We start from the raw sequence: 19,977 nt of genomic DNA, 5'->3' as shown, positions 1-19,977 counted from the left end.
GCAACTAAGTAATGTCTGCTTTTAATGATGTCTTAAATCTTTTTTTTTTTTAATTTTTATTTATTTATGATAGTCACAGGGAGAGAGAGAGAGAGAGAGAGAGAGAGGCAGAGACATAGGCAGAGGGAGAAGCAGGCTCCATGCACCGGGAGCCCGATGTGGGATTCGATCCCGGGTCTCCAGGATCGCGCCCTGGGCCAAAGGCAGGCGCTAAACCGCTGCGCCACCCAGGGATCCCTTAATGATGTCTTGAAGCAGCCCTGGATGGTTCTGGATTTCAGAGCCTGTTGCAGAGTGGTCTTTTATCTCCACTCACAGATTCTACTAAGGCCAACCTGGCTCTTAAAAGAAAAACTCAATGCCAAAAAACCTCCTCTCTTCTGGTTTCTGAAACAGTTAGAACCCTGGTGGCTATTGACTAGCATGTCATCCCCACTGAAGCCTGTGTCTCCGAACTCTTGGTACACAGGACTTGGCACAGGGCAGGTACTTGGTCCACGTGGAATGGCAGGAAGGAGACTTCTGCTCGAAGCTGGCCAGACCACACTGGAGCAAAGCTCAGGTCTGGGCACTATACTTACACGGGGAGACAAACTGAGGCCAGGCAGGCATGCCCCAGAAGGGGGACCTTGTGAGATAGGGCCGGTGGGGAGTGGCTGGATCAGGTCCCCTTTAACCACCCCATCCACCTGTGAGTGTGTTTTCCACTCAGTGGGGGCAGAGGGAATGAGTGTGGGAGGCTGTCAGCGGATTGAAAGAGGTCAGACTGTGGGAGACAACAGCTGTGGCAGCTCCCACAAGAACTCAAGAGCCTAGAAGCGACAGGGCCTGTGAGTGGGCCGAGCTACCTAGGTGGAGACAGACAATGAGAAGAGCAGGAGAGGGAGGGGACGGACAGCACACCAGGCACTGCTCTGAACACAACCCATGATACAGCCCTTTGATGGAGAGGCCTCGGCTAGGTGGGGGTGGGAGACAGCAGTGATGAAAGAGGCTCTGACCCTGGGTTAATGAGAAGCTGGAGGTGGTCAGGGCAAGGCATTTTGGTAGGAACGGCTGAATGCAGCAATGTGGGGAGAATGGGCATCTGTTTCTGCCACCACAGGAGAGTACTGCTCTTTGGGGACTGTGTAACCAGGGCAGCAGCGGCAGAGGGAAGCCTAGAAGATAGGGCTCCAGGGAGCTGAGTGGTACACCAGAGGTGGCACAAGAGGGGAAATACTGCCCTTCTCTATGCAGAGCCTGCCTCCTGCCCCCAACCAAGAGGAAGCCACCCCTGCCTTCCTTTAAGAGGTCTCCAAGCACAGTGACCAGTGAGGATCCACCACCCACACCCAGTGGACCAGATCATGCCATCTATCAGTGACCAGTCAGGAATCTGGACTGCCAGCGTCTGCTGGCAATGAAGGAGGGAGACTGCTCTGTTCAATACCTACTGAGTACCAGGAGCTTTGGTGAAGTAGGGACAGCCCTTCCAGAAAGGTCCCTCCTGGACAAGTATGGGGGCATCTGCTTGTCCTCGTGGGATCCTGGCACTGAGCTAGTACCATCACCCAGCACTGACAGCAGACAGGCAAGTAGGAAGGGCTTAGGGATACCTCACAGGAAAGAATTCTAAATCAATTTGTGTTTCCGTGTGCTGTCAGCTTTTGCAACAGACACGGGAATCCATCCACTTACTCTGGGAGCAGGAGGAAGCAAGAGAAGAGTGATGAGCCGATGGTCCGTCACAGTCCCCATCCACCCTGGAGGTGGGAACGTGAGGCAGTTAAATGCACCAGCAGAATCTAAGCACAAGCCTGAAAACAGGCCACCTGCCTCTCTGCAGTCTGTGTGCTGCCTGCACATAACTTCCAGTCTCCAGCTCTCCCATATCCCAGGGGAAGTCCTCCCCATGGCTCTGGGTCAAGGTCCTAACCCCACTCGGCTGACCGTCCCTACCAGGGCATATGAACTAGGCTGTATGACCAGCCTCCTCATAGGGGCTGACCCGGTTCACCTAGAGAGCCACAGGACATGGTACATCCTCTGCACCTCCTTTTATCTTCAACATCCCAGGACAGAATGACAAGTGTTAGGGTCACTTTAAGGTGGGGAAGTAAATGTGAACTCTGGCTCTGGGTACTCATCCTACTGCAGGACTATCAGAACTACAAGATGGTCCCATTCACTGTCCCTGAGCGCTTACCCCTTGGCGTCAAGTGGATGGGTGGTCTGACTACAGCCCAGAGGCCCACCCTGGAAAGCCACCTCCCACCACCTTGATCCCCCAGGGGGTGACAGACTGGCCCTGCAGGTGGCCTTCCTCTCTCACCAAGATTCTGTCCCTTACTCTCCTGAACAAGCCACTGTGAGTACCTTTGCCCAAGCCCACCTGTGCTCAGGCTTGCCCACAGCTCAGAGACCACCCCAGCAGAGGGCGACAATTAAAGGCTGCTAAAGGCAGCAGACAACAAAGCTGCCGATGGCACCACTCTGCCATCAACCCACAAGAGCCTCTTCAACTATCCTGCCTCTAAGAATAGAACTCTTGACAAAAGCAATAACATTAGGCTGGCAACGTCACATTTCATGTGCAGTTAATGACAGCATCTCAAGTCAGCAGGACCATAACGAGCCTCCAGTATAGGTCTTACAGGTGATGACTCACCTTCTGTGTCACTTCTTTAGAAATAGCTGCTCCAGCCCTTCTGGAATCTCTCAGGACAAGAAGCTCCCTCTCTCAAGGTGGCTCTTTGTGTCTTCAGACTGCTCCCCCATTCATAAAGGCCTTCCTCACATCTGGCCGACACGGGTCTCTCTGTCACTTCTTTTTTTTTTTTTTTCTGTCACTTCTAACATGACCCTGGCTTGGCCCTCTCCATTCCAGCACCTCTGGTCATCAGGGAAAATGCAGATTTCTCTTCTCAAAATTATCTGTCTTAGCCTCCTCTTTCTCAGCACTCCCTCCTCTTCCAAGATTCCCATAGCTGCTTCTAAAGCAGGTCTGACCAGCAGACCACTAAACACCCTTCCAGCAGGCTCTCCACTTCTTCCTGGAGCCCAACCCCAAGAAGAGAATGCTTCCAAGTCATCAGAGCTACGCCCATCTGCCTGCCAGCCAGTCACTTTTGGGTCCTTTTCCAAGGCATCACCAACAACTGCTGGTGTTTCCCTCAGGAAAAGCCAGGAGAAAGTACTGGAAACCTATGTATTGATATACATGCTGTCCTCAAGGACCTTATAGGCTTGAGAAGAGAGATGTATACAGACAACAACCCAAGAAAGTACTGAACCAAAGACTCTGGCAACATGCTGAGGCATGTATGTCAGGGAACAGAGACTGCGGGGATGGAGAGGCCAAGAATTCTGACATCAAGATGGCTTGGATTCAAATTCCAGGCCTGCTATGCTCTAGCTGTGGAACCATGGACAGGTTACTTAACATCACAAGCCTCAGTTTTCTCATCTGTAAAATGCAGGCATTATACCCACTTGGCAGCACTGCTGTGGAGATTAAACATGTTGGATACAGTACCCTTAGCCCTGAGTCTGGTATTCAGGAGGCATTACACAGTGGTCACCACTATTCTTTTTTTTTTTTTTTTTTTATTCATGAGAGACAGAGAGAGAGAGAGAGAGAGAGAGAGAGAGGCAGGCAGAGGGAGAAGCAGGCTCCATGCAGGAAGCCCTATGTGGGACTCGATCTCGGAACCCCAGGATCATGCCCTGGGCCAAAGGCAGGCCCTAAACCGCTGAGTCACCCAGGGATCCCCGGTCACCACTATTCTTAATGGGAGCAATCTTTGAATTGAACCTTTCAGAGCTGGTCAAATTTCTAAGGTCAACACTCAGAGCACAGGGAAAAGCCTGACCAAAGCTTAGTATGGGGAGTGAATGAAGCAAACATCTAGGACCTACAGTGTGTAGGAAATGGGGCAGAATGGGGCCAGGGCTATGGGCTGGAGTATCTACAGTGTCAGGATTGTGTGGCAGGAGCCAGCCACTTGGTGTACTTCCCTCCACCACATCCCCCTAGGGATGTCAAGGCAGGAGCCTACACACTCTCTGGACCATGTAGACAGCAGCCTCCCAGGTGAGAGAACTCTCTCACTCAACCCTTGTAAGCTGATGCTCCTGCGAACTGCAGGAGGATTCTGTCCCTAAACTGGCTCACAAAATGTGGAGTTCACTCTCGGGAACCTCTGATCTGCCTTAAACACCCCCAAGATGCCAGGTTCTTCATCCCCAACTGGGAATACTGCAACAGTCCCTCCATCAATCTTCTTCCTGTTGAGTCTCCAACAATGCTTCCTGCTGCATTCCCCCTTCACTCTCAAGAACCCAGAGGGCTCCCTCCCACCTTATGCTTCCAATCTCCAAGTTGCCTCTGGCACCAAAGAGCAAACACCAACACCAAATACCAGGCCTGGCCCACCCTCATCAACCTGTCCTGCAGGTTGATTATTATTCCCAATTTCCTGTTTATTCTGAGCACAGTCAGCAATGACCCTTTCTCAAAGCCCACCTCCTGAGAGTTGACCCTTCTCAAACGCCCTCTATTCAAGTCCATGGAAACCACTGAGTCTGACAAGGGACTGCACAGACGGTAGGCCTCAGGGAACAAGCTCATTGGATAGGGCTTGGTATACAGAAGACATCACTATAAGAAGGTAGGGGGCAGGAAAAGTGCCCCTAGAAAGGCACTAACTGCCATGTACTTACTGTCAGGTGAGGAATGCACACTTCCAAACCTTGCTGGGCTCAAAGTGAGTGGTCCTTCATTTGCAGAGGAAGCTAGATCAAAACACCCTCCTTTCGGGGATCCCTGGGTGGCGCAGCGGTTTGGCGCCTGCCTTTGGCCCAGGGCGCGATCTTGGAGACCCGGGATCGAATCCCACATCGGGCTCCCGGTGCATGGAGCCTGCTTCTCCCTCTGCCTGTGTCTCTGCCTCTCTCTCTCTCTCTCTCTCTCTCGAATAAATAAATAAAATATTAAAAAAAAAAAAAAACACCCTCCTTTCAACATGATATGCTCTCAGACAGGTTTTCTGGCAGGGCCTTACTCACTTGGATGGCCTTCAGAAGAGCAAATGACTATCACACAGAAAACAGATGGCTGGACTGAGGGTGGAGGCAGGGCCCAGCCCCACGAAGGGGGATCAGCTCAGCCATCTGACCTGAGCCCCACAGCTCCTGTTTCAGAGTGCCCAGGCCCAGTGGCTAGTGGTGAGGCCTGCACTGGCAGGGTTTGTTCTGTGGCCATTTCCCACTCCTAGTCCTTTCTCCCCAGGCAATCTCAAGCTTCATGGGGATGGAAAACAGACCTTCATGTCTCTTTGCATCTACCCCAGGTGCATTTATGGGTAGGCAATGGTCAGCAGAACAGAAAGACAGATGCTTGGTCTCCACCTCCTCACCCAGGAAGCACCCCAGGCAAATCCCACCCAAATCAGATGGTGGTAGAACCAGTTGCTGGAGTCAGCAAAGCTCTTAGTAAGGGACAGATGCCCTCAGGGGAGGGCCAGGAATTTGGCTCTGGAACTGGGAACTAACTCTTGATTTCAGCTTCAGATAAATGGGGCGGGAGGCAAGGCTGGGCAGTGCCCCCCATAACATTGGGAGCCCCAGACTGTGTTTCTAGCAGAACAGGAAACAGTCTCAGGATCCAGTCTTGTGGCTATAAGAGGAGCAGGGAGCCTGAGTCCATTCCTCACCCCATTCTCCTGTCATTCTCTCAGCCACAGATAATCAATAGCTGCTTAGCAAGATTGCAAGCCCCAATTAGATAGATAAACTGCTTGATCAACAACTGCCAGAATTAAGAACTCTTGGGCAAACCAATAGACTTTCAGAAAGTCTTCCCTTTGTCAGCACTCTTGGGAAACCTCCCTCTCTACTGTAGCTAAGCTCGATACTCCCTCTGCCAGCCAGACCCCCAACAGCCGGGCACCACACAGAGCTCATAGCACACAGCAGGCCAGGTGGGGCCTTGGTACAACACTGCCTCTGGGAGGTGGATCCTGGGTCTTCTGCCCTGTGATGAAATCTGGCCAGAGGATGGGAGAGGTGCCCTCTGTGACTATGCCATTCTAGCCTGAGCTAGATGCTAGCCAAATGCTTCCCAGCATTTGTTTTGCTGAATCCATGTGAATCTATGTGGAGCAAAGAAGATATGAAAACTTTAGGAGAGAGCTAGAGAACATTCTGCTTTCTCCTTCACCTGTGGCCAGCACAGAGCTGGCCTAACCACGAAGGCTTCCCTCCATTCCTTGCACCACTTGGACATGAGACCTGGAGATCCCCCTAAGGAATGCCAGTCACCATCCTCCCAGGGAGTCCTTGACTGACCCCACGATCACGTCTGAAAGCTGACAGGGAGTCTGGTGGGGCATGGGACCTCAAGCACTGAAGACAAAGTGGCAAGAGGCTTTGGGGTGACTCCTACTGGAAATGCTGCTCTGGGCCAGTTGGCTGGGGCCAGAGAGGGCCCAGTCCAAAACCCCTGGAAGGAGGTTTCAGAAGGCAGTTGGTTCCTCCCCTCCATATGGGTTGTTTATGGAAGCCCACACCTGGGAGCGCTCTGCAGGGGGCACCTGGGGAGGGGCCCTCGCTGCCTTGACAGCATCCTGCAAAGCTTAGTTTACCTCCCATTTAAACTGTTGCACATTCTGTTATTTGCCACCCTCCCAAGCCCACCATTATGCTTACAGCACCTGCTCTTGCTAAGGTCAGCCTCATGTCCCCCACAGTTAGCATCCTGCCTAAGGACCAACCAGCTCACTCCTTCTGTGTGCCTTCCTTCAGTTCGCAGCAGTGCTGAAACCTAACAATTTTTTTCACATATCAAGACAATCAGTGGATCCAAAGACACACACATCATGATGGTCTACTGGTTGAATCTGGCCTGCAGGTTAGTATTTGTTGCCACACAAGGTAGTATTTAAATACACAAATGGAATTCCAACATTTTAAGATCAAATTTTCTGGCTTCTCTTTAAAAAACTGGAGCATCTGGGGACACAGAATCTTCTGGGCTGTGTGGCAAAATTGGGCAGAGATGAGCAGCAGGGGCTCCTTTTGACAGGGCACGGTCACTGTAGCTTGTCCCAGTCCCCATGGAACAGATACAGTGGCCACTGTGGCTCACACGCTCCAGCCGCCTTCTGAGTTCGCCTACGGCTGCAATGCCCCTGTGCAGGCAGACAGCTCCCCAGATGCCGGTACCTGTGTTCCCCGCTTCTCAGCCTAAAGATTTCCTCCAGCACTAGCCAGCATTCAGGATAGCCTGGAAGGGTTTGACACCCTTCCCTACAAAGAAATCCTTAACTCTTATAGGAGTCAGTGGGTTAAAACCCACCTTCTAGTCCCTTGGTGATACAACTCTGAGGCATGCACCACGTGATTATTCACCAGGTCCCAGTGGAAGTTCCAATGGCCCACAGTGGCAGTTGGCTCCTCCACAGCCCATTTATTGGCTTCCTTCCTTTCTGCCTCACTTTTCCACCCTTCTGCCTGTGTTTACTGGACTCAAATCCCAATTACACTACCTGCTCCCAAGTCTACGGGCTCACTTTCAGGGAAATCCAAACTAAGATACCCTACTCATCTCACTTCATCATTTTTACATTACTTATCTGAACCCATGAGCAGAGCCCTCAGGGCACATGCCCTGATCAAGAGCTGCCGGATACACCCCCTCTTCCAGGGCCTCCCACCATCCCCGGACAGGGTAGACTCACCTCCCCAGAGTAACTGTACTTGCCCCTGAGGATTTGCCGGTACAGTCTGGTACGGTTGTCATCCTCAAAGGGCATGGTGCCACTGAGCAGGATGTAGGCAATGACACCCAGTGCCCACATGTCAACTGAATTGGTGTAGGGCTTGCGGACCAGGACCTCAGGAGCAATGTACTCGGGTGTGCCACAGGTGGTCTTCATCAGGCAGTCGTCACCCTTCTTGCGGGCGCTGGCCAGGCCAAAGTCAGTGATGATGATCTTGGAGTCAGTGCCTGGGTGGTAGTAGAGCAGGTTTTCAGGCTTGAGGTCTCGGTGTGTAATGCCCAGTGCATGCAGATATCGGACACCATCCAGCACCATCTGCAGCACTCTTGTGGCATCACGTTCAGTGAAAGAACCCTTGGCGATGATCCGGTCAAAGAGCTCTCCACCGGTGGCCAGCTCCATCACCATGTACACACGCTCCTGCGTCTCAAACACCTCCACCAGCTGGATGATGTTGGCATGACGCACCCGGCGCAGCACACGCAGCTCTGACTCACATACCTCTCGCCCTTCCCGGTACTTGGTCTCAATCATCTTGATGGCATATGGCTGCCGGGTTGCCCGGTGCTCCACACGTACCACTCGGCTGAAGCTGCCTCGGCCAATCAGAGCTTTGATGTCATACTTGGCTGTCACACGTGGGTCAAACTTAGCCCTGTACTTAGCCACCCTGGCCCTGCGTGGTGGTTCTGAAGGAGGCTCTGTGTGGCTGGTAATGGGGGCACTGGGGCAGGGGTTTGCACACTGACTGGCTGCTGGGAACCCAGCTTTAAGATCACTGTTCACCTCTGTGATGAAGTGCTTGTGCACATCCTTCTCAGTGCCACTGGAGGGCTCCACCTTCTTGACGAGATCCAGCTGGACATCCTTTGGCGGCTCAGGAAGGACCTTGCTTGTCCCACAGCCCATCACGGACACGGGGGCATCCTCTCCAGGGAGGTTGGCAGGACCTGCTCTGCAGGCAATGCCCTGTCTACACCTATGCACACAGAAGAAAGGGCAAGTCAGTATAGCCAGGAGTACCACGGAAAGGATACTAGTCACCCTCATCCCCTCTCTCTTGCTCCTCAAGAAATGTAGCCTGAAGACCTGACTCTAATATGGTTCTCTAGAAGGAAGGACGGCCTTGGTCCCTGAGTGCTCAATGGAAGGTCCGGATGAAAGGCTGGGCCTGAGCTTCATGGTCTTGACTTAATCTCCCTGGATCTGATTCTCATGCTGCTTTCCAACCCCAAGTGCAGGGCAAGAACATGCACCAGGCTTAGCTGTCACTGCCCCCACCCTCCTCCCTACTCTGCCTGGGTCCCTTATCCTAGTCAAAGTTCAAAGTTTTTTTTAAATGTTAAAATCATTCCTCTTATTATTCTGACTCATCTTTTCTGAAATGGGGGTGTGGAATGTTGGGAGGCCTGCTCTCCAACGCTATCACCTACGATGGCTCAGAAAGCCACTTCCCCAAGGCACCCCTTAAGGATAGCTTTCCAGGCCCTCTAGGCCTCCTGCAGGCATTGATTCCCTCCTACAACTGCTGCCAACACTACCAGCCCTGTCCTGGATCTTTGCCCTAACCTTACTCTTTCCTAGATGGTTCCCATTAAAGCATCATCTTCATCTGGCAGTCTAACACTCTGTTCCAGGGTCTTCCACTTTCAGTTCACCACATGGATGGCTGAAATCCCAAAGCTAGCTGAAATCAACCCCAGTAAACTTAGGACCACAAACCTTAGCACACTGCCACCAGGTAGCTACCGAACTATCCTGGGCTTCATTCAAGAGACAAAGGGAACCTTGAGCTCAGAAAGGACACTAACAGTTTCATCTTGATGTGACTCAGGCTGTGGATCAGGGTACTCTGCTTCCTTGGGATGAGGATCCAAGAGTTTTTCCATGTGCTTCTTAGAGATGTTCTAACCATAAAACCTATGGTTGTTGGGGCCTTGATAAGGTGAAGTTTCCAGAGGTTACCTCTACCCTGGCTGTCCTTCTTTAAGTCTATTGAAGAGCTCCACAGGTCAAAGAGGGCAGCTGAGAATTTCCTATTGACTATGACATACAGAATTAGGGGTAAAATTATCAATTCAGGTCAAACATTTACAAAACATTGTGAAGGAAAAAAAAACAGCTCTTTTCCTTTCTATGTTAGGAAATAAAGAGTTCTTTCGTACTGTGTATTTCTTCACTGCATGTGTCTCTTTTACCTTCACAGAGAACACTTCACTTCTTTTCTTTTTAAAATTTTACTTTTTAAATTTTTTTTAAAGATTTTATTTATTCATGAGAGATACAGAGAGATACAGAGAGAGAGAGAGAGAGAGAGAGAGGCAGAGACACAGGCAGAGGGAGAAACAGGCTCCATGCGGGGAGCCAGACATGGGATTCAATTCTAGGTCTCCAGGATCACACCCTGGGCTGAAGGCGGCACCAAACTGCTGAGCCACCAGGGCTGCCCAGATTTTTTTTTTTTTTTAAAGTAACCTCTATACCCAACATGGGGCTCGAACTCGCAACCCCAAGATGAAGAGTCGCACACTCCACCGACTGGAGTCAGCCAGTGCCCCTAGAACACTTCACTGCTGACACCTTTGATCACATGTGTGGAGTCCCTACACCAAGCAATTCGGTAACGTCAGCCAGATGTCCGACAATTTAACTACATTGTCTACTGTCTACTTAAAGATAGCGTCAGCTCCCACAGGTTAAGGGCTCAGTCCCCTAAGACTGTTCTCTCCCTCACACACATTTCAGATGCCATTCAGAAGCCTGGGTTATTACCTGTTCTTCTGATCAACTGGCCATAGATCAGGTTGGGTCTCAACAACTCCCTCAAGTTTAATTAATTTGCTAGAGAGACTCCCAGAACTCAGGGAAACACTTACATTTAGCAGTTTATTAAAGGATATGATAAGAGATACAGGTGAACATCCAGATGGAAGAGATGGTGAGCAAGGCATGTGGGAAGGGGTGCAGAGCTTTTATGCTCTCTCTGGGTGCACCACTCTCTCAGTATTTCCATGTGCTCAACAAGCCAGAAGTCCCTCAAGCACTCTACTATTGGAATTTTATGGAGAGTTCATCCCATAGGCATGATTATCATTAACTCCATCTTCAGCCCTACTCCCTTCTCAAGAGAATAAGAGGCAGGGCTGAAAATTCCAATCTTCTAATCATGGCTTGAGTCTTTCTGGTGACCAGTTCCCATCTAGGAGTCACCTAGGAGCCCACTCAGAGTCACCTCATTAGAACAAAAGACACTCCTATCAGCCAAGAAATTGCAAGGGTTTCAGGAGCCTGTATCAAGAACTAAGTTCAAAGGCCAAATATTAGAACAGAGATGCTCCTCATGCTCATATCACTTTGAAATTACGAGGGTTTTAGGAACCCTGTGCCAGGAACTGGGGGTAGAGATCCATATATATTTTAGTTTATCTCACAAATATCTACCAGGTGCTTAGGGATATGGGAATGAATAAGACATGGTCCAATGTAGATTACATTTTAACACACACACAGATACAAAAGCAAAACACGGTCACCAAAGTCACAGTGTAAGATGAAAAAAACATAGGAAGAGATCATTTCAAAACAGCAATAGTAAGTATTAGGCTTAAGAAATAACAACATAGGGTGGCCCCGGTGGCGCAGCGGCTTAGTGCCGCCTGCAGCCTGAGGCGTGGTCCTGGAGACCTGGGAGTCACTCCCTGCATGGAGCCTGCTTCTCCCTCTGCCTGTGTTTCTGCCTCTCTTTCTCTCTGAGTCTCTCATGAATAAATAAATAAAAATCTTTGAAAAGAAAGAAAGAAAAGAAAGAAAGAAAGAAAGAAAGAGAGAGAGAGAGAGAGAGAGAGAGAAAGGAAGGAAGGAAGGAAGAAAGAAAGAAAGAAGAAAGAAAGAAAGAAAGAAAGAAGAAAGAAAGAAAGAAGAAAGAAAAAAGAAAAATAACAACATACATGTAGAGTGACACAGGTCTCAGGGAAAGCTTCCCGGAGGTGACCCCCACAATGAATTTATTTATTTATTTATTTTAAGATTTATTTATTTATTTATGATAGACTGAGGGGGGGCGGGGCAGAGAGACACAGGAGGAGGGAGAAGCAGGCTCCATGCCCGGAGCCCGATGTGGGACTCGAGCCCGGGATTCCAGGATCGTGCCCTGGGCCAAAGGCAGGCACTAAACCGCTGAGCCACCCAGGGATCCCCTCCCACACTGAATTTAAGTTTAAAGTAAGAAGGAGTCAGTTGAGGAGAGGTGGGAATGGTGTTTCAGACAGAGAGCACAACATACTCAAAGATTACCCTGGGCCTAGGACCAGGCACGTTGGTGGTATGAAGACAGCCCTGGGGGCAGGCTGGGTTGAAGTTCTGGAAGCAGAAGGAACCAAGCTGCAGACAACACAAATTAGGGTGAGGAACCAGGACCTTCCAGGGAGTTGACCCGAGCTACAAAGGGTTTACAAAGACGGCAATCAATCTGTGTTTAGAAAGAAGTGTGAGGCAGAACTGGAGGAGGGTCAAAGTCTATTAAAAGGGCGGGTGAGGAGGGTGGTGGCCCAGATAGCAGGGTGGAAAGATGTCAGCGGGGAAAACTGACAAGGACTGAAGGGGAGACCTAAGGGGTGAAAGGAAGGAGAGAGGGCAGCTCTAGTCCCTTGCCTGGGCTCCTGGGCAAACGGGTCAGCAGCGCAGCAGGAGGGACAGATCTGGGAAGCATCAGGGAGAGATCAGTCTTGGGTATGCTGCAGTGCATGTGCAACATCCATATGACACAAAGGTAGAATCTGACATTTGAAGAGGCTGACCAAGGGTGGTGCTTGGGGCCAAGGGGGCAACACCTAAACCTCCCACTCCCAGCCACTGAGAAGCCAGCAAACGATCCCATCAAAGGCAGCAGAGGAAGACCCAGGCAGGTTTTGCTAAGGCAATTTGGGGGTCACAGAGAACCCACAGAGGCCACCAAATTCCAGTGAGTCAAGGGCCAGATTCTAAGGTGGTGATACCGATCGGTGTAGTGTGGCTAACTCTTTCAAGGAACAAGCTCATTAATGAAACATATCCGAGCCCTCAATTAGATAAAAAGGAGGAATCTGGAGACCACAGACTAAGGGCTCAGATTTTAATCAGTATGTCAATATGACTCTCAGCAGAATGAGGGATCTTTCTCTCATGACGGGGAAGGATTCCTCCACCAACATAAGGAAGAGCCCAGGAGATCCTACATAGTAGCACAGGAAATCATGTTAAACAAAGACACTTAGAGGGATCCCTGGGTGGCGCAGCGGTTTGGCGCCTGCCTTTGGCCCAGGGCGCGATCCTGGAGACCCGGGATCGAATCCCACGTCGGGCTCCCGGTGCATGGAGCCTGCTTCTCCCTCTGCCTGTGTCTCTGCCTCTCTCTCTCTCTGTATGACTATCATAAATAAACAAAAATAAATTTAAAAAAAAAAAAAAAACAAAGACACTTAGAAACAAGGTTTGTTTTCACAGAGGCTCAAGATTAGAACTGTGGACTAGAATTTTGCAGACTCATCTCTTCTTTCATGGAAAACACAAAACTCTCAATGCTATAAAGGGCTGAAGCTCAGGAACAAGACAGTTCCTAGGTCAGGATTCCTGAGGCAGAACAGAGGCCCCTGACCTCCAGGATCACCGGTAAGCAATGTCTACCACCATTCAGAGAGAAAACAAACTGCATGGGTGACCCAGCATAGCTGCTTGGAGGTCTTCTCCCAAGATCTGCAAAATAAGTAATTGTTTCCAGGCGTGTGCACTGGGTCTTTTGTTTAAATGTGCACATCTAGTCTGGTTCTGATGAGAAAAACTAAGGTTTACAAAAGAAAAGGCCTGACTTCTCACTTTAAACAAAGCCTGCATAGGGATTTCAAGTCAGCAGTAAGAGAGCCAAAAATTATCCCTCTCTGACCTTCCTTCTTCCTTCCTGGGACATAGTTTCTCCCACATTTGTTCCAATTAGAAAGTCTTCCAAGATAAGCTGACGCTTGGACTCCACCTTCCCAACTAGATGAAGAGTGAAGGAGAGAGGCTGCTAGCTCTGGGAAGGGGCAACAGCCAACAGCATCCAGGTTACCACAGCTGCTCCACACAACCAATCACATCTGTTAAATTCCCATTGCTCAGAGATCAGGTGAAAAGGCAAAGATAGGAACAGGGAAGGAGTCTGACAAAACTTCTGGGAATAAGGGCAGATTGTCTTCCTGCCCCCAGCCCTCCTGTGTATGTCCCTAGCACAGTGACCAGGGTGTGAGAAAGGACTAAGGAGGTCACATTATGCCAGCTATCACAAGTCACTGTTCCTCTTCATGATACCAGTCCTAACACATCTTGCAGAAGGAACTGAAGAAATCTCTAGAGTCAGCCTCCACACCCTCAACTCCCAGCCTGATTCCGAGGACTCCCCGAGGAGTGCAAGCATGTTACAGTGTGGTAGTGGGCATGAGCATTCAGCACTACTGTTCTCACTGAGGAATGACAGGACCAGGAAAGTAGAAATTTGCCCACAGCCACTTTAAGTAGTGACAGCCAAGCACGGACCCAAATCTCCTAGTTCTCCATTCACAGTTCCTTCCATCACAAAGGAGACTCCAAAGAGTCTGGGGCTCAGCCTCACCAGGTCAAGGCCTCTATCCTTCTTCAGAACATTCAGCTGATGAAACAACCGGCCTTTACTGAGGACCTTTTCTGAAGGGCCTATATTATGAAACTACCATTCCAAGTATAATCTGGGTCACACTGCTCACTGCTGCACTCTAGATCGCTTTAGAACACTATTTTTCAGCCTCTTGAAGGAAGAAGCCACTTCTCAGGTTTCTAGAACTCTCTGGCACCCAGTGAAGTGCTGAGCTCAGAGCATGCATTCATGTTTGTTAACAATGAATGAAAGGTGGTCTGGCTCTTGGATTTCTACTTGCTGCAAGGCAACAGTCCCAGAACCTCAAACATTTTCAAGTGGCAGGAAGAAGCCAGACTGGTGATTAAACCAGAGCCCTGCTCCTTTGGTACCTGTGTAAATGTCCTCAACAACAAAGGAAGCTGGAGCTCTCAGGCCTGTTTTTCTTAGATTGTTAACTGAACTCCAAAGCAAGTTTGTCCACAAGCTGTCAGACTTGACCCCATGGGAAAGAGAGGAGAAGGGCCTAAGATGGATCCCGAAACAATTTCCTGGCCACAGAAGCCGAGACTGTGGCTGTGTCCCTGGCAGGGGCCCATAGGCAACCCGCCCTCTCCAGTAACACCCCCTAAGATTGTCCTCCACAGAAAAGCTTTGCAACCTTTCACCTGCGAAGATCTCTATATCATGCTGTTTTGAAAAGACTGTTTTGAAAATCTATCAAATGAAGTAGGCAGTAATCTCCCAGTAATCCCTGAAATAAGTAACTGCTAAACAACACTTCTAACCATCATGAGGCAAGCAGAGACACCAGGCAAAAGAACTTGTCACTTTAGATGAAAACCCCTTGAACAAGGACCTCAGCAACCTTAAGGGGAGCTATGTGCATCTGCTTTCTGAAACAAAAGGGACACTGCACCTAGCAATTCCATTCTCAAAAATAATTCTATAAAACCACTTCTGCGAGTCTGCAGATATAGTTGCACAAACAAGTTCATGAAAATGTTCTTTGGGGCGGCCTGGGTGGCTCAGCGGTTTAGCGCCGCCTTCAGCCCAGGCAGGGCGTGATCCTGGAGACCCGGGATCGAGTCCCACGTCCAGCTCCCTGCATGGAGCCTCTTCTCCCTCTGCCTGTGTCTCTGCCTCTCTCTCTGTGTCGTTCATGAATAAATAAAATCTTAAAAAAAAAAAGAAAATGTTCTTTGTAATAATGAAAAAATGGAAATTACCCAAATATCCATCAATAAGGGAATAATTACATACATTAACATCTATTCATATAATGGAAGGCTGTGAAGCTGTTGAAATGAATGAGGTAAATCCATATATACTAACAAAGAAAGTTACTAGCCAATTTTATTGAATGGCTTCATGCCAGGATCCATATCTGTGATGTAATATGTAGTTTAAAATAGTATCTGAAGCATATGTCCAATGATGGATTTAAAAAAAGATACAGGGATCCCTGGGTGGCGCAGCGGTTTAGCGCCTGCCTTTGGCCCAGGGCGCGATCCTGGAGATCCAGGATCGAGTCCCACGTCAGGCTCCCAGTGCATGGAGCCTGCTTCTCCCTCTGCCTATGTCTCTGCCTCTCTCTCTCTCTCTGTGTGACTATCATAAATTAAAAAAATAGGGATCCCTGGGTGGCGCAGCGGTTTGGCGCCTGCCTTTGGCCCAGGGCGCGATCCTGGAGACCCCGGATCGAATCCCACGTCAGGCTCCCGGTGCATGGAGCCTGCTTCTCCCTCTGCCTATGTCTCTGCCTCTCTCTCTCTCTCTCTCTATGTGACTATCATAAATAAATAAAATTTAAAAAAAAATTTTTTTTAAATTAAAAAAAATAAAAATAAAAATAAATAAATAAAAAATAAAAAAATAAAAAAAGATACAGGGCAGCCGGGTGGCTCAGTGGTTTAGCGCCGCCTTCAGCCCAGGGTGCGATCCTGGAGACCCAGGACAGAGTCCGGGAGTCGGGCTCCCTGCACGGAGCCTGCTTCTCCCTCTGCCTGTGTCTGCCTCTCTCTTTCTCTCTCTGTTTCTCATGAAAAAATAAATAAAATCTTTAAAAAAAAAAAGATACAGACACATATATGGAAAAATATCCTCGAAAGGAAAAAGAAAAACTGTTGACAGGGATTGCTTCTAGGGTGTGTAAATGTGAAGGGAACAGGAGGAAGGAAGGAAGGAAGGAAGGAAGGAAGGAAGGAAGGAAGGAAGGAAGGAAGGAAGGAAGGAAGGAAGGAAATAAGTGAGCGGAGGGAGAAGGACTTTCACTTATAGCTTTACATATTCCTGTGCTGTTGTTATTTCTTAAAATCATCACCAAATATTATATTTTTAAAGTTAAAAAATATATATTTTGTAGAAATGTACAGTCTGGGGATCCCTGGGTGGCTCAGCGGTTTAGCGCCTGCCTTTGGCCCAGGGCGCAATCCTGGGATCCCGGGATCAAGTCCCGCATCGGGCTCTCAGTGCTTCTCCCTCTGCCTGTCTCTCTGCCTCTCTTTCTTTGTGTATATCATGAATAAATAAATAAAATCTTAAAAAAAAAAAAAGAAATGTACAGCCTATTATATGAATTTTTTAAAGTGCCAGAAGAATACATACCAAATTATTGCAGTGTTTGAGTCTAAAGATATTTTAACTTTTTTAAAAAAGATTTTATTGGGATCCCTGGGTGGCGCAGCGGTTTGGTGCCTGCCTTTGGCCCGGGGCGTGATCCTGGAGACCCGGGATCGAATCCCACGTTGGGCTCCCTGCATGGAGCCTGCTTCTCCCTCTGCCTGTGTCTCTGCCTCTCTGTCTCTCTGTGTGACTATCATGAATAAATAAATAAAATCTTTAAAAAAAAAAGATTCTATTTTATTTATTCATAAGAAACACAAAGAACGAGGCAAAGACATAGGCAGAGGGAGAAGCAGGCTCCCCGTAGGGAGCCTGATATAGAACTCGATCCCAGGGTCCTGGGATCACAACCTGAGCCAAAGGCAGACGCTCAACCCCTGAGCTACCCCAGTGCCCAAGATGATTTAACCTTTAATATTTCATAATAAAAATTGTTATGACTTCTTCTTAGAATACAGTAACTCAGGACACCAGTTCTCAAGACTCCAGTTAGGCACCAAGCTTTACATGGTAATAACTGGTGGACAGACTCCAGCCTTGGGGCTGAGAGGGAAAAAGTTCAAAAGTCTACTGTGTCCTCATTTTATCATGACCCCAGCTCCATCTAAGACATCCCACCCACTGGCCATCTGATCATCAGAACTACAGACTCTGGCAATGTACCTGGGGTTCTTCTTCCAAAATCCCAAGGTTCAACCCACAAATATTTACTGAGCTCCTGCTGTGGGCCAGGAACTCAGCCAGGGACTGTGACAGACAAAAAGAAGGCTGCCATAATCTCTGCTCTCAAGGAACTTACAGCACAGATGATTCTACACAAGAATCTCTCTAATGATGCATGGTGAGGCCACTTCAAGACTGCCAGTCTGGAAGGGGACCCTCTGCGATAATCTTCCCCTACAAAATGAAAACACTACATTTTTTACTTTAGCATCATATCAGATACCACAGCAACAGAAAGCTGTCCCAAGAATTAGCTCAGTGATGACCTAGCCAACACAAATCCACATAATAGTCACTGAGTAAGATTCTTGGAAGGAAAAGGAGTTCAAATAAATAAGTCTCTAGCTCTCACAAGCAGAATTGCTTCCGTTCCTCTAGGGCTGTACTTCTCAAAATTTTCTCTGTGTATCCTAGGGTTGAGAGAGATGGCTGTTCTTGGCTATCGATTCAATTCTTTGGCACACTTATAGCCCATTCATATCACACAGTCAGGAAGCTCTGAAGAGGACAGAATTGTCCATACAACATGCTAACACTTGTAAGACAGAAAGCCAAACCAAAGTCTCACTCGTTTAACTGTGAACTGCGACCAACAGAGATCCCCAGTATCTATTTCAAATTCCACAGACAGTAGGATCTGCAGGGATGTTCCATTCCAGGTCAGGTGCAACTCTAGCTCAGTGTCAGAGGCAAACAGGTTTCCTGAAAGCTGCACTTTCTCTAGCTCATTTATACAAGTCAACAAGCACAGCCACTGCAATTAGACAGGGACAAAGTGCTTATGCAACAAACCTACCCTCTGGTAAATCAGCATTCCAAGCCTCTTCTAGGGAAATGACCAACTATAACTGCCCTGAGTAGAAGCACAGTTTTGTCAGAGCTTTCCCTGATAAGCAGAAATCACCTCAAGGAAATCCTTTAAGGCACCTTCCTACATGAGGCTGTCTGAAGAGCAAACAAGCTACCTGAGTTCTCCTTTTGACAAGGGACACACTCTGGGAAAAGCAGCATTAGTAATAACAATGGCTTCCATTTCCTGAATTCCAACTATATTAAGCATCTCGTAGGAACTCTCATTCCTCCGTGCAACCACACACAGTAGGCACGATTACTGCTATTTTGGAACGAGCAAGATAGGACTCAAAAGACCTCAAGATCTCACAAAAACCAAAAACTGAATCCAAGTCTTTCTGACTCCAAAGTCCATACTACTAACCAGCAAATCATACTGCCTCCCTCAGTATGGGCAACAAGGCTATAACAGGAGTCCACATGTCACAGCTAGCCCTTCCTACAGGACAAAGAAGACACAGCAGATTCCTAGTGCAATGACAAAGATGTTCAACCAGGGAGCAAAGTCCTCTGAGATGTGTTTTGTTTTGTTTTGTTTTTTCAAAATACAGATTTCTACCAGGCTCCAGATCTTCTGAATCCAAATATCAGAGAGAGACTCTTGAATCTGTATCTTGAAAAACTACCCCAAGGGATCTTAGACCATGGAAGTTGACAAGGCTGCACCACCTACCACAGGAATATGTGTGCATGTGCAAACGGGAGATATACATTTGCTCTCCTTATGTCAGATCCTGGCCTCTGATAAGGCCTCAATAATACAGTGAATCTATTTCTAGTTTTTTTTTTATTCTTTTTTAATATCATCAATCTTGATCGCTGGGTTTTTTTTTTAATTTTTATTTATTTATGATAGTCAGAGAGAGAGAGAGGGAGGCAGAGACATAGGCAGAGGGAGAAGCAGGCTCCAAGCACCGGGAGCCTGATGTGGGATTAGATCCCGGGTCTCCAGGATCGCGCCCTGGGCCAAAGGCAGGCGCCAAACCGCTGCGCCAAACTGCGTCCCTATTTCTAGTTTTAGACCAGCAACCTATCCCAGTCCATTCAGCAACTACTTTATGCCAGGCATAGAGCCAGACACTCAGACAGGAGACCCAGACCCACCATCGCGTGATACCACATGATATACTCAACTGTAGTCACATGAATAAAATACATAGGAGCCAACGGTTACCTGTGAGGCAAGGGAGCCTTCTCCCTTGGAAAAGGAAATGAAATCTAAGGTGGATTTTAAAGGACAGATGTAAATTTTCCATTCTGGTGGTTAGGGGTGGGGGTAAAAGAATATTACAAAATGCGTATCTAAAGTACAAGGGTATTAAAACACTGAACACAGCGGGCTCACGTGTCCCAACGACCAACTGTAAACAGAAGGGAGAAGTGCCCAGGTGT

General features: G+C 48.5%; 1 protein-coding gene across 4 annotated transcripts in view; it reads right to left on the bottom strand.

Annotated features, from left to right (window-relative positions):
• PSKH1 (protein serine kinase H1) overlaps positions 1-19,977 on the bottom strand; it is a 28,781-nt gene that overhangs the window by 8,003 nt on the left and 801 nt on the right. For 3 of the 4 annotated variants that reach the window (XM_077887891.1, XM_077887905.1, XM_077887902.1), the window contains exon 2: positions 7,722-8,742. In XM_077887891.1, coding sequence (XP_077744017.1) covers positions 7,722-8,672 — 951 coding nt within the window. In that variant the 5' untranslated portion in view covers positions 8,673-8,742. Of the gene's footprint in view, positions 1-7,721; positions 8,743-9,485; positions 9,781-19,977 lie in introns of those variants that run through there. The other variant, XM_077887899.1, reaches the window with a different exon arrangement.

Source organism: Canis aureus, chromosome 3 (genome assembly GCF_053574225.1).
Source record: "Canis aureus isolate CA01 chromosome 3, VMU_Caureus_v.1.0, whole genome shotgun sequence".
NCBI classification, from domain to species: Eukaryota; Metazoa; Chordata; class Mammalia; order Carnivora; family Canidae; genus Canis; species Canis aureus.
Note: the sequence above shows the minus strand (reverse complement) of the source record. Positions and strands in the feature narration are given on the sequence as shown.